This window comes from Gossypium raimondii, chromosome 11 (genome assembly GCF_025698545.1).
Source record: "Gossypium raimondii isolate GPD5lz chromosome 11, ASM2569854v1, whole genome shotgun sequence".
Classification (NCBI taxonomy): domain Eukaryota; kingdom Viridiplantae; phylum Streptophyta; class Magnoliopsida; order Malvales; family Malvaceae; genus Gossypium; species Gossypium raimondii.
The window spans coordinates 61,913,751-61,930,927 of NC_068575.1; the positions used below are offsets into that span (position 1 = coordinate 61,913,751).

At 30.0% G+C, this 17,177-nt stretch overlaps 3 protein-coding genes and 1 non-coding gene across 5 annotated transcripts; 3 read left to right on the forward strand and 1 right to left on the reverse strand.

Moving 5' to 3' along the window:
- The first annotated feature begins 4,166 nt into the window (after nucleotides 1–4,166).
- On the forward strand, nucleotides 4,167–7,196 carry LOC105801848 (polyadenylate-binding protein-interacting protein 12). Of its 2 annotated transcripts, none has more exons than XM_012633169.2 (11): nucleotides 4,167–4,422; nucleotides 4,559–5,068; nucleotides 5,161–5,271; nucleotides 5,359–5,403; nucleotides 5,482–5,554; nucleotides 5,646–5,758; nucleotides 5,843–5,902; nucleotides 5,986–6,033; nucleotides 6,133–6,201; nucleotides 6,649–6,710; nucleotides 6,814–7,196. In XM_012633169.2, exons 2-11 carry the CDS (start codon nucleotides 4,616–4,618, stop codon nucleotides 6,869–6,871), a joined length of 1,092 nt encoding a protein of 363 aa, XP_012488623.1. In that variant the 5' UTR covers nucleotides 4,167–4,422; nucleotides 4,559–4,615; the 3' UTR covers nucleotides 6,872–7,196. The 2 variants fall into 2 exon arrangements, with proteins under 2 accessions (XP_012488623.1, XP_012488624.1); XM_012633170.2 differs by having other exon boundaries at nucleotides 4,167–4,418.
- A 4,183-nt stretch (nucleotides 7,197–11,379) lies between these two features.
- Nucleotides 11,380–12,696, forward strand: LOC105801847 (homeobox-leucine zipper protein ATHB-7). Its single transcript, XM_012633168.2, has 2 exons — nucleotides 11,380–11,922; nucleotides 12,002–12,696. The coding sequence occupies exons 1-2, from the start codon at nucleotides 11,551–11,553 to the stop codon at nucleotides 12,281–12,283; spliced, it is 654 nt and encodes a 217-aa protein (XP_012488622.1). The 5' UTR covers nucleotides 11,380–11,550; the 3' UTR covers nucleotides 12,284–12,696.
- Nucleotides 12,697–13,750: 1,054 nt separating this feature from the next.
- On the forward strand, nucleotides 13,751–13,830 carry TRNAL-UAG (transfer RNA leucine (anticodon UAG)). The gene has a single exon. It is a non-coding gene; the product is annotated as a tRNA-Leu (tRNA).
- Nucleotides 13,831–14,277: 447 nt separating this feature from the next.
- LOC105801846 (ubiquitin-60S ribosomal protein L40) lies at nucleotides 14,278–16,100 on the reverse strand. Its single transcript, XM_012633167.2, has 5 exons — nucleotides 15,870–16,100; nucleotides 15,682–15,768; nucleotides 15,251–15,353; nucleotides 14,546–14,612; nucleotides 14,278–14,463 (listed from the first exon to the last, which is right to left on the reverse strand). The coding sequence occupies exons 1-5, from the start codon at nucleotides 15,970–15,972 to the stop codon at nucleotides 14,437–14,439; spliced, it is 387 nt and encodes a 128-aa protein (XP_012488621.1). The 5' UTR covers nucleotides 15,973–16,100; the 3' UTR covers nucleotides 14,278–14,436.
- Nucleotides 16,101–17,177: the final 1,077 nt, after the last annotated feature.

A 17,177-nucleotide genomic window follows, 5' to 3' on the forward strand; every position in this document is an offset into this window, starting at 1 on the left:
TTATTTTTAGTTACATAGCTATTAATTGAGTATTTTGTTTATTTCAAAATGTCATATTGAGAAATTTAACAAAATACAATTAACACTGTTAATAATTGGACTTGTATTTTAAAATATAAAAAGTAAAAGACTAAATTTCTAAAAATTAAACTTCAAATTTACAAATAATACAAGAACTTATGACATAATTTAACTTAATATTTTTTAGAATTAAGTAATAAACTTATGCGAACTTCACATATATATTAAAATAAATAGTAAAAAATCCAAACAGCAAAGCATAGACCTTTTATTTTTATTTAGTAGTAATTTTATTATAAATTCTTATTATATCTGTTTTTGATATACAATATTTAAAATTATTCATAACATTTTATCAACTTTAAAATAAAAAGATAATATATTTTAATATACTTAAATACACGTCTTTTTATACTGATAATAGTACTGATACTAATAAAATTAAGACTCAGTAGGCACAAATATCTTTCTTTTAAGTTGTAGTATATTTTTGTTTTATTTTGTTATTAGCTTCATATGACTTTAATTTCTAGAGGAGAAGATTGATTGATCGAACAATCTAGAAGTTCAGGACGACATCGTTTAACAAATCAGTCTCAAACCGAAAACACACGTGGGACATCCATTTAAATGACTTTTTTTTTGTCTTTTTTGGAATATTAGCTCGAGTGGGCCTTAGCTATATGATTGGTGGCTTTTTTTTTTGTTAATTTTTATAATATAAATAAAATAATATATATGATACGAGAAAATTAAAAATAGTAGTTGTTTTATTAAAAAAAATACTTAGGGTAAGTTTGGAAGGGCAATATAGTGCATTTAGTTTACTTTTTGTGTCAGGTTACAGTATTGTAACAATATCTAATTTCATTGCCACGGCTATTTTTACATTAACCGTGGGTAAACGCACCACCCATCCAAACTCACTCAATAAATTTAAGCAAATAATTTAATCACTTTTTTTTTTCAAAAAGTAAGTTATTTAATTTATTGTAACAAAAATATTGGTAAACTACACTTAGTATCACTAAACTATTAGTAAGTTTATGTGTTGGTGACTCAACTTCAAAATGTTACAAATTGATCATCAAATCAAATTGGATATAATATATGTTTTTTTATTCATTGATGGGTATTGATTCATCATATGAATCGACGAATTGTCGCTTGGAGGTCACTAGCCAAACTTTTTAAAGAAAAAATTAACAGATTGGTAACTTAAATAAAAACTTCCGAATAGTTCAGTGACCATTTTGTAACTTTTTGAAGTCAAGTGACTAAATAATAAATTTACTAATAGTTTAATGACCTTGAATGTAGTTTACCCTAAAATTTTAGTACAAGGAAATGGAAGAAAAACTGATGTCTGTCACGGAAGTCGATAAAGACGACTACGGGCGCTGGAACTCTATCCAGATACTTCATACACGTGTCAGTACTAAAGTGGTATTTATCACAGAGAAAAGAATAAATGTGTCCGCGTTTCAACGCATCCTACTCAGCATTATTTTATGCCTTTGATTTCCCTTTTCCTTCCTTATTTACCATGAGTTTTGAAATGGCTAGTTTAATTCCAAATATCGTTCAAAAAAGAGTTTAATTTCAAATTTTTAGAGCATAATATTAATAAATACAACGTCAAATTAGTTTACCTAAAATTTCCTAAAATTGATAAATAAATAAAAAAAAAAGTCTTCTTTCTCTTCTTTTTCCTAGCTTCACAGAAAAACTTTTTATTTATTTATTTATTTACGTTACGTACCATAGAGTGTCATAAACCATCGGATAATGGTACATGCATGCATGAATTTGTATTTTAGAACTTTTGGAAGATAAAATACTAACAAGATAATAGGGCAGTGGAAGGAAAATTACAAGCTACTTAGAATTAGCTTTTCATATATGATAGTTTAATTTGTGTATTACGAGTTTTGTAATAATTTATATGTTTTAGCATATAATTAACAAATTTGTACAATTGGGTAAAAGAAATTGTAACAATTCGTGTAATTAGATATTATTTTTGCAAAACTGGATAATGTTTACGAGATTTGTAATAACATGTGTTGTTTACAATAAAATAAAATAAAATCACCAATATTGTAATAAATTGTGTAATTAAATAATGTTTGTTGTATAATTACAAAAGTAAATAATCTTTTATGTAATCACACGAGATTTATTACCATTCGTGTACGTACCCTTCATCACCATTTTTTTTATATTTTGTTTGTTAGGTTAGGAAAACAATATGTAAGGATGAAAAAAAGAGAAAAAATTACTTTTATTGTTGTGTATTTGGTCAAGAAAGTAAAGAAGTAGAAAATTCCTGTAATTGATAAATTAAAATAAAAAATAATTTTAATTATGTTCTTATAGATACTCTTACACGATTTACAATTAAGTATAAGATTTAAAAGACAGAAGATGGTATACCATTTTTCCTTCTTTTTTTTTAATTTCCTCCATGCGTAATTAATTATTATTAAGGGGTTGGCTCTTTTTTCGAGATAAGTTTTCGAAGCATTATTTGTTAAATAGTCTATTGAACCGTTAAACAATGGAGATATTATGCTTGTAGAGTTTATGCTCGGTTTTAACCTAATGTTGAACTCTTCTCATAGTGAAGAGATAAAACCCGAAGCTAAAATCGAGTATAGACACATCAAATATAATACTTCTATTCAATAGTTCAATCAGTTACTCAGCAAACAACTCCTCAAACACTTCTCTTGAAAAAGAGCCAACCCCTCGACAATTATTACAATTAAAATTACAAGGTTGAAACTCGGATTAGATTTCTTTATAGGAGTGAAGGAAAAGGTTGTAATAGTAGGGGTAAGGGTTTTCCATAGATCCAACCCCGTATTGATTTAAATTGAAAATTTAAGCAAAATTTTATCATTTTATTTGTGATTCAATCAATTTAAAATAAATATATTAGTAAAATTTTTTTTCATAATTTTGTTAAAATTAACCAACTAAAAAATTGCACTAAAAATTATTTAGGTTTAAGGGTGTAAAAAGTCTTCAAACTTAAAAAAAGAAATAAAGCAATTAAGCCCCTTTTTTTTTGCACTCAATTGAGCACTTGAACTTTTAAAATACATCAAAAAGGCCCTCAAACTTAAAAAAAGAAGAAGCAATTAAGCCCCTCATTTTTTTTATACTCAATTAAGCACTTAAACTTTCAAAATCCATCAAAAAGGCCCTCAAACTTCTTAAAAAAATAAATTAAGCCTCTTCTTTATTTTTCCACCCAATTGGGTACTTGAACTTTCAAAATGCATCAAAAAAATCCTCAAAAATTTTCAAAAAAACAATTAAGCCCATGCTCTTATTAAAAAATAGAAAAAATTATAAAATAATAAATAATAAAATTTAGAATAATTATTAAATTTTAATAAAATTTAAAATTTATTAAAAATAGATTTTTTATAAAAATCGTAAAAATAAAAATTGTAAATTTTATAAAAATCATAAAAAATTAATGACTCAGTATTTTTTCAATTAGAGTATCACGTGTCGCAACATAACGTGACATGTGATAAAAAAGATAAAAATAAAATTCAATAAAAGTTATAGAAAAATTATAAAATATTTCTTTTGGTACAATGATTTTATTATTTTTTACAAAATTTATATTTCTTTACATTTTATATAATTTTCTTACGACTTTATAAAATTTTATACTTTTTATATTTCTATATATTTAATATTTTTACGATTTTTATAAAATTTTACAAAATTTTATATTTTTATGATTTTTATATTTTTCTAATTTTTAATAAATTTTAATATTTGAAATTTTATTAAAATTTAATAATATTTATAAATTTTATTGATTTAAATTTTTGTAATTTTAATAAAAGCAGGGTTTTAATTATTTTTTGAAAAATTTAAAATTCTTTTTGATGCATTTTAAAATTTATGTACTCAATTGAGTACAGAAAAAACTTAATTACTTTTTAAGAAAAGTTTAAGAGTTTTTTATACATTTTAAATTTTTAAAAAAAAGTTGATAACTTTTTACACTCTTAAGGTAATTATTAAATTTTACACTTTTAGATATCCACGTAAGCATCTCCTCATTTTTCACTCCATTTAAAACGCACACCCAAACCCCTCATTGTCAATTTACAGGATCATAGCTTTAACCAATGAATAAGAAAATATTTTCTTTCAAAAAACAAAAAAAACATATTATAAGAAAACACACACAAAGAGAAACCAAGCAAAAAGGTTGTCCTCTTTGTTAGCCGTTTTCTCTATCGATTTGCGGAGTCTCTCTCTTTTTCTTTTTTTTCCTTTTTCTTTCTTGTATTTCTCAGTGTATGAAGTGACGATCTTTGAGGTTTTCTTTTGGATTTTACATCAATGGAAGCCATTTAGATAAGGCGGGTACGTTGTTCTTCTAACAACTTCAACTACAAAAACAACTTTAATCTTCGGTTTTTTTTTTCTCTCCAGGGTTTTTTTTTTTTAATCATTGAATGAAGCAGAAATAATAAAGATGGGATTTTTTTCTTGTTTACAGGAAAATCTGAACCAGACCATTCTTTCATAAAAGGGGAATTTCTTTTCCCATTCGATCATGGCGGTTGCTGAGAATGACGGGTCGAAAATCGGGTCATCGGGTCAAAATTTGGTGCCGGTTGACACCGATACGGTGAACGATTCCGGTAAACCGAAAACCAAATCCGATTCCGTGACTGTTACTAAGACTACCGAGGAACCACCACCAGCAGCAGGAGAAGCCATCAACGGCGATGGGTTCAACGAAAACAACCACCACCACCACCAGCAGATGGCTACAATGACCGATAAGCTTAATGGGTTTACCAGTGTTCAAAATGGGGGTAATAATGGTGAAATTCTCAAGAAAAACATCACTGATTTGGTTGAAATTTTGTCTAAGCTTAACCCCATGGCTGAAGAATTTATACCCCCTTCCCTTATCAATCATCATCAGCAACAACATAATCTTAATGATAACCAGTTTCTGGAAAATGGGTTTGGATTTAGGGCTGAAAATACTAATAGAAGGGTATGCTTTTTTCGCTTTGGCATTTTTGGTTTTTGATTTTTATATTGGTACCTATTTTGTCTGATAATTTGTTCTTTTTTCTTTTAACACAGAAAAGGACTTACTTTAGCCAAGGGAAGAGAAGGTTGAATAATCGAACCAGCATTGCGCAGCGAGAGGATGCGATTCGAAAAACTGTATACGTATCCGATATCGATCTACAGGTAACATATTTTCAGTTTTTTACTTTGTTTATGTACTGATATATAGTGATGTATTGATGTATTGATTATGTTTTATATGGTATATAGGTTACTGAGGAGCTTCTTGCTGGTCTTTTTCTAAGTTGCGGACCGGTATTTACGTTTTGTTTCTTTCTGTATTTAGTACCGAATTTATTCGGTTATTTCCGTTAAAAGAACTTTCTGTTATAGGTTGTTGATTGTCGTATATGCGGTGATCCTAATTCTGTTCTCCGCTTTGCGTTTGTCGAGTTCTATAAAGAAGGTAGTAATAATAATATGAATGTTTTATGCATTTGGTAAGCATTGGTGTCCGCTTTCGTTTTTACAATATTGGTGATTCGGTGTTGTTGTAGAGGATGCAAAGGCTGCTTTGAATTTGTCCGGCACCATCCTTGGTTATTACCCTCTAAAAGTGATGCCTTCCAAGACTGCCATTGCGCCTGTTAACCCAACTTTTTTACCTAGGGTAAAGCATATATACTATAATAGTTTGTGTCATGTTGATATGCATTTTCGTTTTTAATGCCTCTGAATAATTTACGTTCTTCAGTCTGAGGACGAGCGGGAAATGTGCACGAGGACCATTTACTGTACAAACATCGACAAGAAGGTAGCTTCTCATATCCCATTATTTTCCTCGAATGCTAGTGTGATCGATAACCTGAGTGGTATTACTTGTTCTGACTGATACAGATTACTCAAGCTGATGTCAAGCTCTTCTTCGAATCAGTTTGCGGGGAGGTGTGTAGTTTCTCTCATGCAACGTGCCATATAAATGCTGCATGTCTCGTAATTATTGGATTTTATGATTTGTTACTGAACACTTTTCTTTTCTTGTAGGTTCAACGATTGAGGCTATTGGGAGACTATCATCATTCAACTCGAATTGCTTTTGTTGAGTTCACATTGGTAGTTACTCTCTTGCAATCTTTATTTACCGAAAGTTGGCATGACGTTGAATTTTTAGGCATTGTACTTTCTTGAGGAGAGAATAATCTATCTTTACCGGTTTTTAAATCTTTTAGTTCACATAGTTTAATGATGCTTTTGGCATCATTTGCCCTTTTAGCCAGAATCATTTTGTCCCAGAATGGAACCGCCAAAATGTATATTTTGCTGCAGAAATATGGTCATAATCAGGGATGAAGCCAAACAATTGCTTTAGGAGGGACCAGAGATGAATCATAAATTACTGAGGACCAAAGTGCAAATTTACTATTATACTAACATGCAAATTCATAAAAAATTATGGAGTTAAATGGCAAATCTACCATTTCTGGGTGGCCAAGGCCACTGCCTGCACTCTTTTGTCTTTGCCATTTAACTAGTAAATTTACTTGAATGCCATTCATGCAGGCTGATAGTGCGATCGCAGCCCTCAACTGCAGTGGTGCAGTTTTGGGATCACTGCCCATAAGGTCGGTTTTAGTTCATATCTCAAGTCTTTTTTGGTTGTAAAATTCATCCCTTTTTTATTTTTCACCCAAAATTTATCGGATTATTTGCCTTTTGCATATGCAGGGTGAGTCCATCAAAGACACCTGTTCGTCCCCGTGCTCCTCGTTCCGCCCTGGGCTGAACCACCCTCGCCGGTTTCTTTCTCCTGGAACTGATCAACTGCCAATATATATACATATTTACTCATACATGCATACATACAGCAGTACATTTGAGGTACTTTCGGCGTTAATGTAATCATCTTGTCCTTGCATCATTGTTACTTATATATGGGGTTAATCGTGGTCGGTTTCTTGAGCTCGTAGATGAGGTTTTTGATAGACATGGATGTTAATTTTATGTTGCTTGTTACAATGCACCCCTCTTTAAGGATGATCCCTAAAGACAGATTGCTCGGACATAGCTAACATCTGGTAATGTTAAACTAGACTATCTTATGTTCTTCATGATTTGCTGTCTGCTTTATCATTACTGTATAGCTAAGTTACTCAGTCTCGGTGCCGGACACCCGAGTATATATACATTATAAGCAAAAGTATCGTTAGGGAATACTAAGTATATATGCTCTGACTACTTAGTCGGATATTTCTTAACGTTGAGCTACTCGACTTTAGCCAACGAAACAGCTATGCTGTGCATTTTTTTGGTGCTGTCTAAAGGCAAATAACAGTGGTGTTTAAGCTATCATGTCGAAATTGAGTTTTAAACATTTTATAATTTTTTTGCATTATATGAAATTTGAAACATTGGTATGTTCATGTGATGTTATGTTCTATCGAAAACAATAAACATCCAGAAAAGGATAGAATCTAAGCACAGTTCAACCAATGTGTTGTTACCAAGAGATGTTGAATGTAATAATAACATTGGGATAAACATGTCTATTAATACCCAGAACATTCTCGATTTTGGGCTAATCATGCTATTTGAACCCAATAACCTTACTGCTTCGTTCGGCTGATTTAGCACCTTCTGTTCTAGAAAAATTATTAAAATTTAATTTTATAATTAATGCTATATGTTTAATTAATTTTTTTCAATTATTATTTTTATATATTTTACTCGGATGTTTGAACTTTTATAAGATTTTATAATGCTTTATTTTAATTAATATTGCAGAAACCAATATGATATAAAATTATTTAATATTCACAAAATGAATATTTAATATTTCAGGTTGTGGATTTAGGGTTAAATTCGACTAAAATATATGGAGCACTTTTTAATGTGGTGTTTGTCTGTTGTTTTTTCTTTTTCTATAAATGATAGTGATGTTAAATTTTGTAGTGCTTAACCAAAATTGATTTGATGATAGTTGATTGTTAATATTAATTTTAAATCTTGAAAAAAAATCATTAACAATTAATATTAAATTTTTTATTACCAGAATCACAAATATTCAAATCTAATAATATTAACAATTAAATTTTGTTTTATTGTTGTCTGCCAATGACCGAAGAACCCCCTCAAGAAGTTTAGTAGTGAATTTGATGTGTTTGTGTTCTGTTTTATACTAGGTTTCACCTCTCACTTCTGTCGAGAGTCGTGGGGGGCGTTCATAGAGGGAGAATACCTTTACCCTCTAAATAAATCTCAACATTAGTTCAAAGAGCTGAACACAAACAATTCGGATTCAATACCAAACTTGTTCAAGGGATCCATCGGTCTTCAATGGACGACATTTCATAGATTTCTCCTCAAATAGTCAAAATTTCCTCGACAATTTTTACGATATCAACCCTGAATTCCAAATTGAACACTAAAAAGATTAACACCGCCAAATTAAAATGTAAAAATATACAACACTTATCAAACATAAATACGATATAATACAAAAAAAAAATGAATATCAAATAATATATTAAACGTATATGATTTTAAAACATAATTGAATAGAGGTAATTATGAAGTGTAATGAAGTAAAGCCTTTTAGGAGAGGACACATGTGTACTTAGTTAATGTGACAGTTGAACAACCCATGAAACATCCACTTTCATATCTGTTTCATGTCATTAAAAAAAGACAATGCAAATGGTGGACACATTGTTGACACCCATTGGATTTTTGTCACTTAAAATTCTTCCCTCTGAAAACTACGCATCAAGTATATTATTATCAATTTAGTTCTTATGTTATTCAAAATTTAAAATTATAGTTTTTACTAAATAATAACCGTTAAATTCACTAAGTTTTATTATTTTTGTTAAATTCAGTACATCTAACACAATATCATCATATGCCACGTTAGCATGTAATTTCCATATTCACTAAAAGTTCAGTTCATGGATTAACAATTATCATTTTACGTTAAGATTAACATTTCAAGATTCGAAAAGAATAATGACTTAGAATAATCTAATCGAGAATATAGACTAAACCTATAACTGTATGTATAGTATGATATAATTTAACCAAATGGATTTAATTGTTACTATCTAGGTTAGGACTAAAATATCAAAATTCAAAAGTATATGGATTAAAATTGATCAAGTTATAGGGACTAAAGTTACAATCTTCACAAAATTATAGGGACTAATAACAAAATATAACCTAAACAGAAGCCAAACATATTGTGTTAGCTACTTTGTCTTAGAGCCAATTTGGTTGCTTGTGTGTGATTTTAACGTTTTGAAAATAATGGAACACCTTGTTGTTGATGTTTTGTCGATATCAGGCGAAATCCTACTATTTTGATCCTCTTTTATCTTTAATCTTTTAACTTCACTATTTTACTTAACCTATTTTTGTTTACCAAAATCTAGCGTTTGATTTTCTAATTTTGGAATTGAAATTGAAATATTTACAAGACTTTTCTGTATTTTCAAAAAATAGAAAATTATAATTAATTTCAATATTGGATTAAAATTCATAAAAGTCGATTATTTAATGAAAAAAAAAGCATGCACGTAGAAGAAACATAGGGAGCAATGATCAACTTCAAAGGTACCTGACAAAACCAATAAAAATAAAAAGTATTCATTCAGGGTTTGGATTTTCTCACAGTTATTAAAAATAAATTATATTTAATGTTTTCAAGCTGACAATTTATGAAATCAACACTACATGTTTTATTATTAATATAATTCTAAAAATTTATTTAACATTTTCTTTGCAAAACCCTAAATTTCGCATCTTAAAATATAAACCATAAATTTTAAATTTATTTCTTTAAAAAATTAAATAAAATGGATGGTGGAAATTTGTCCGATTAACGGACTGTGACCCATCTGGGTAGTGCCAAAAGCTCGTAAAACAGTAAAATTTTATTTTAGTCATTTTAAAAATTCTTTAATTATATAATATGAAATCATATTTTGCACTCTCTTAAAAAAATTATAAATTTTAAATAAATTTGTGGTTTGGTCCTTGCATTATCTATCTAGGACAAATATAACTCCCCTCCAAACCTTGTGGGCACCAGGAGTATTTGTCAGCCGTACAAGTATATATAGCAAACAAATCCAAAAACGTGTATTTATATATTTTATAGGAAAAATTACATTAATAGTTATTCAATTATTAGTATTTTTTTAATCATCAAATTATAAAAAGTTACAAAATGGTCACTCAACTATTTAATTTTGTCTTTTTCGGTCACTCAATTGTCTTGAATTTTTTTGGATGTGATCATTGTTCTTAAAACATGACTGGATTGATCGATTGGATCGAGAATCAATCGGTATACTGGTCCAAAAGGGGTTGAACCGATTGAATGAAAACTGCTCAAAACCGATAAAAATAAAAAAACTGGGACAAGAATCAGTAATTGAACAAATTGAGCTGGTTTAATAAAACTTTTTATATTTTTTTAATTTTTATAAAATTTTAATTAATTAATTATTGGTCTAACAATTAACTGATCGAAGTGATTGAATCGAGAACAAATGATTTGATCGGTTCAATCGCTGGTTTGGTTATTAGAACAATGTATGTGACACATTAAGATTGTGCTACGTCATCACCTGAAAAATATGTAAATTAGTTTTTTTACCCGACGATGCATGGGTTTGATCGTATGTATTAATTAAAATATAATAAAGTTATTTTATAATCTTGTATAAATTTAATTTAATTATTGATATTATAAATAAATTCAAATCATTTTATTGTAAGTAAAATTATAAAAGAAAAAACATTATTAATAAAAATTATTTTTTTCTAAGTAAAATAATATAGATAAATGTATTGATAATATTTAATATATTTAAAATAGATAATAAATAAATATTTAAGATTTAATACATTTTATCGATAAAAATTATGATTTATTCGAACATTTTATTGATACAAAATAATTAAAATTTACCAAATCAAAGAATTATTTATTATTTTTAAATCAATTAAATATTAATTTATATTCTATTTGATTAAATATTCAAATAAATATAGAGTTGTCCACGTGTCATTCAAATAAGTTGTCCACATCAACGAAACGTGAAAACTTTGTAGTATAATATATATGATTTTTTTAATTTTCAAGTACATTTTCAAAGTTTCAGGTCGTTTATGTTTTTCTAAATCTATACAAATATTAAAAGGGATATACTTACAAAATTATATTATGCCCCTTTAAAATCCAGTGGAACAAAGGAGAAAGAAGGACATGGATGTGTACAACGCATAGGAAAGAGAATAAGATCATACGATCAGAACTGTGTAGCCTTGATTGTAATTTCAGAATCCATTAATTAAAAGTCTCAATCGCTTTGAAAGCAGCCAAATGTAGTGCTCTATATCAAAGTTCCCTATAATTTTCTAAAGACCCTCAACACATATACCTTGAAAACAGAACCTCCATTAATGGAGACCAGAGATCATCATCATCCATCATCAAACGAACTAATATTACAACAGTACAGTCAGGCACCACCACCAGGGAAGAACAACAGCAACAACAGCAGCAGCAACAAGAGGAGGTTCACCGACGATCAAATCAGGTTATTGGAGTCGATTTTCGAGTCAGAGACAAAGCTGGAACCGAAGAAAAAATTGCAGGTGGCGAGAGAGTTGGGTCTTCAGCCTCGACAAGTATCCATTTGGTTTCAAAACAGAAGGGCGAGGTTAAAGTCGAAACAAATGGAAAAAGATTACGTAACGTTGAGAGACAATTACGACAAGTTGGTGTCGAGATTTGAGATGTTGAAGGAAGAGAAACAGTGTTTGATTTCGCAGGTACGAGGTATCTCCCAGCCCTTCCACCATTGTTTGTTCTTACTGATAATTACTTTTGTGTGTGTGTGTTTTGTAACAGAAGGAGAAGCTAAGTGAAATGCTAGCTGAAAGTGAAACCACTGGTGTAAATAATAAGGTCAGCAAGGAGGGTAGTACTGAGCATGAAGCTGAACCAGGGTCTAGTTTCAAACAGGAAGACGATGGGGTTTTGGGTTTAGAAACCGAGAAAGGTCATAGAGAAATTGAAGATGCAGTGAAGCATGGAGATGAACTCATGAGCATGGATGAATATAGGGATTATGACGATCAGTTTGATCATTTGTGCAGCCGTTGGCAGCACTGGTTAAACTTCTGGACTTGAACAGCTGCATCTTCACAAGGAAACTCGATTTTGCCTGTAGCTCCATTGTATCTATTGATTTTGGAGTTAGAGATGTTTCCACTACCACAGAAGGAAGGAGAGTGTCGATGGCTGAGAAAGCCATGATACCGTGTTGGGGTTTCTTTTTTTCTGTTTTTCTGTTTTTTCATAAAGTTTCTAGTACAGGACGAAGACCCTTTGCCACTTCTATTCAATGTAATTAGGGATATAAATCTGACTTTTGTTCCGATTTTACTTGTACCTTTTCTATATTGCATGCCAAGATGATTATCATATCACAAAGCATGCAAAAGTTGCCTGCAGTAGCAAAGAGATGTTTCTAGTTGTAAACAAATAGATTTTTCCTTTTTGATTATAGTAAATAGATGAACAAATGGTACCTTAAAATATAAGCTATGGGTTTTGTCCAAAATCCAGTATATACTTGATGATCCTATAGAGAGGAAAAAAACAAAGATCAAAGACCATCTTTTTCCCCCATTTGTAGTCTTCCAGTAATTTGGGTTTTGGATGAAATAATCATGGAATCGAATTACATTTTGATTCATGTGTTAAAAAGAGAGTAAATTAACATTTATATGATAGTGTAAAAAGTAAATTAATTATCCTATTACAAAATTTTATCTATTTATTTTGTTAAAAATTCGTCTGTATACATCAACATGAGTTACACGTATCGCTGTTTAATTATTCCATCATTCAGTCAATTTTAACAAAGACAAATGAATAATTTTTTAACAAAAACTTTCAATTTTCTCTACATGAATTAATTTATCTATATTTTAATAAAATAAAATATAATCTAATTCCAACCCATCAAACTTCATACTACTTTTTCCTATATATCATTGTTGAAACATGGGGTGATAAAAGTTTTTTGCTTAAACAAATGAAAGAAGCTACTATAAAGCAAAGGTTCACTACAACACGTTTTTCTTTTCCCATTTTTCCCACCTAACCCTCAATGATTAGTAGTAATAGGAATAAAGAGAACCATGGACACCCTAATGAAAAACGTACACTTGTTTTTCTTCTTTTCATACATTGAAGAAGAATAAGTTACTTGTTGGGTACAAAAACAGCTATCAAAGTGCTTACTCGACAACCATGAAGCCGCGGAGTGGGAAAATTTTGTTTTGAGAGTCGAAATTAAATTGTATATTTTTATAATAATAAAAATATAATTTCATCATTTTAATAGTCTATAGCTTTATTATTTTTAAAAGATTAAAGTTTTTATCATTTTTTGGAGGACCAGAGTGCAAATTTACCATTATTAATTTAAAATTTTATAAATTAATAAATGGAAAATTTTTTATTTTAAGAATAAAATTGTTTCATGGGAAAATCAAGGGTTGCCGGTCACGTGAGACACATTGTGGAACTCAGTCACTGAACTGGTTTTTACAAAAGAAAGGAAGTGTAATGAGGAAATACTTTCAACATGACAGTTTGGCCGAGTGGTCTAAGGCGCCAGATTTAGGCTCTGGTCCGAAAGGGCGTGGGTTCAAATCCCACAGCTGTCATTATAAATTTTTAGTCAAGGTTGGTATTCAGGCGAGCCCAGTTTGTTTTTTGTTTCTTTAAAATTAAAAGTTGGGCTTAAAAGGTAGGGTTGGTATTTGGGAAGGCCCAATTTGGTGAGCAGAGTCGTTAATTTTGGAGTCAAAAGTCAACCCCATATATACACATGCATCCTCGCATAATCACGTTACATGTTTGAGAAAAGTTTATATTTACATAAATTTTAATAAAGAATATAAAGTTCCTGTTATATTTAATTATTGTATAAATTGTATCAAAACTTTGGGTTTTCGAGTTTTGACACCAAAGTTAAAATGAGTTGCTTGCAGTCAAAAGATTATGCAGCTCAGAAGTCACCATGGTGGATGATCCAAAACATTTTCCAGACAATGTAAAAAGCATGACCGCCATCGCGGAGTTGCAAAGTTTGTTAAATATTGCCATCATCATTTCAAAAACGAAGAACTTGCATTCAAGTACAAATGGAAGAACATAAACTACAAGAGAGTTTCAAGCTAAACGAAATTAAAGATGTCTGTTATTAGAACAATAGTTTCCAACCAGAAATCTGATAATAAAAGTATAATTCCTCCGTCGAGATATGTAATCTACTTGATCTTCTTCTTTGGCCTCAACTGTCAACACAAATAAAGTATCGATTAGTTTCACTGAAAAAGTAGTAGCTAATAATGTAATGATAAAATCAGCATGGATTACCTGATTGCTGTGTCCACACTTCTTTTTCCTGCAGTTCACGGCACGGGGGTGCAGACGAGCATAACACCTAGGGCAGAGACATAAATGGTATGATTTTTTGCATCGAAATAGAGAACAGAAAGATTTTTAAGTTCTAAGCGCAAGCCCATTTTACAAAAGGGAAAGAATTAAGAAAGTAATTTCCTATACAACCATATGGTATCCTTCGGGGGTTCTTAGGGGAAATCAGATACTCCAAAAGGGAATGGAATAAAATGCTTATTTCAACAATATATATCGAAAATGGGAGGATCTAGGTCTAACCAATGCAGGCACAAAATACACAGCTATATATTACCGGACTCAAGGGGTAAGTATCAGAATATGATATACATGTATATAGCAATATCCGTTATCCGTGTGAAATCTGAAAAGCATATTTTATATTTTGTATGTATGCATATTATATATGTATATATATATCGAAAAAGGGAGGATCTAAATCTAACTAGATGCATGCATCTAACAGAGGTATATTCAAATATCCCATACTTAAGCCAAAATATTCGTTATATACATATGTCAAGTAAGAGTACTTTAGAAAAAGTGAAATACGGATCACAAAGCATTTAATAGTGCTTTCAAGAACAACTCATTTCAAATGAACATGTAAACTAAAATTATTAAGCAAGCAAATATATAGACAATAAGAAAGTGCAGACATACTTGCGGCAGATCATCTTGTCCTGGTTGTATTTCCTAGCCAATGCCATCAAAGAAGGCTCGATAATGCCACCACGAAGTCTCAGAACCAGATGCAAGGTTGATTCTGCAGAATTACACACAAACAAACAATTAAATCAAATCAAACTAAAATATACATCGAACAGAAAAAACATATTCACCTAGGCTTTCTGAGTATTGTTCGATGAAATTGAAAAAGCAATACTTGAACAGTTATAAATTCCAACGAAGCTACTTTACATTTTTCCTAACAAGAAGACATTACTTAAACATGCTCATGGCTTTAATTCACAGTTCAATTGGGAATAAAGTAAATTAATGTGCTTTCGAATTTAAATATATATCGTGAATCGTCTAAAAATAAGGCAAATTTTCTCGAGAACAAAACAGGGCCTAAGATCACCAATGATTACCTTTCTGAATATTGTAGTCAGCAAGAGTACGGCCATCTTCGAGCTGCTTTCCAGCGAAGATCAATCTCTGCTGGTCCGGTGGAATACCTGAAAACATTTACACCGGCAAAATCTAAGCCATCAAATCCTCATACCGATATCAACATTAAAACATGTAGGAGGGCGGGAAAAAAAAGCGAGATATAAACCTTCCTTGTCCTGGATCTTGGCCTTAACATTGTCGATAGTGTCGCTGGATTCGACCTCTAGGGTTATGGTCTTCCCTGTTAGGGTTTTCACGAAGATCTGCATTTTTTTCAAACCCTGATTCTGATTCTGCTTCTGTATCTGAATCTAACAAAGTATACTGACAGCCTGATTAGGGTTTGTAGTGAATTCTTTCTTAGCCTTGGGTTTTGGCCTTTTGGGCTTTTCTCTGTGACACTGTCTAAATGAAAATTTTCAAAATAGATCAATCATCCTTTTGTAAATTTTTTAATTAAATGATTAATATATAAATTTATTTTATTTAATTTTAAAAAGTTATAAAATGATAATTAAAATATTTAAAATTTTTATGTAAGTTATTAAATTATTAAAATTTTTTGTTTATATAGTCTAAAATGATCTAAAATGATAATTATTATATGAGATTTTTTCCTTTTTTAATTCATAAATAGGAAGATAATACTTTTCAACATACATGAAACTATGTCTTTCTGTATTGATAATAATACTCATACCAAGATTCAATCACTTTCTTCATTAAATAACTTTAAATACTATAAAATTACAAATAACTTTTTTAAACTTCGAAATTCAAGCAGCATGCCATAATTGTCGCTGCCAGATGGAAGAAGAGCCCCTACTTTTGTATCCTTAAAACTTTATTCCCTTAAATCAAATCCACTTCCATTATTGTGTAACGTAAATTGAAAAAAAGTTGAGCACGCAAACGCATATGGGCAGGCTGGGACCAGAATCTTTTCCATAAATATCTCGGCTGTATTTGGTTCACGTTTTTTTACTTATATCTTGTATTTTTATATTTTAATTATTTAAGGATTTAAAATGTCTTCAGTAAAAGGTAAAAATATGATTACATCTTTAGATAAAAATTTATTCTATTCAACCATTAATAATTTTAAAAATTAACTAAGTCTTTTCGTTAATGAAAATCACTATTTAATTCATTGAAGGTGGATAGATGGTGGTGATGATGTAACATGTCGACAGTCCATTAAATATTCTTTTTAAAATTAATTTACTAGTAATATAAAATACTATAATCTTAAATTATTTACACAATTTAATAAAATACATTCTTTAAGTAATCTTATATTTCCTAAATCAAACGGCTAAATCCTGTATTGTAATTAGATAAATCACAATTAGACTTGTTTATAGGTCGGGTCATCCAGTTCGAAAATCGACCTAAAAAGTTAGAGGGTTTGAGTAAAATAGGTTCGAGCAAAAAAAAAGAGCCTGTTTAGAAAATGGGTCGAGCCTCAAGTAAG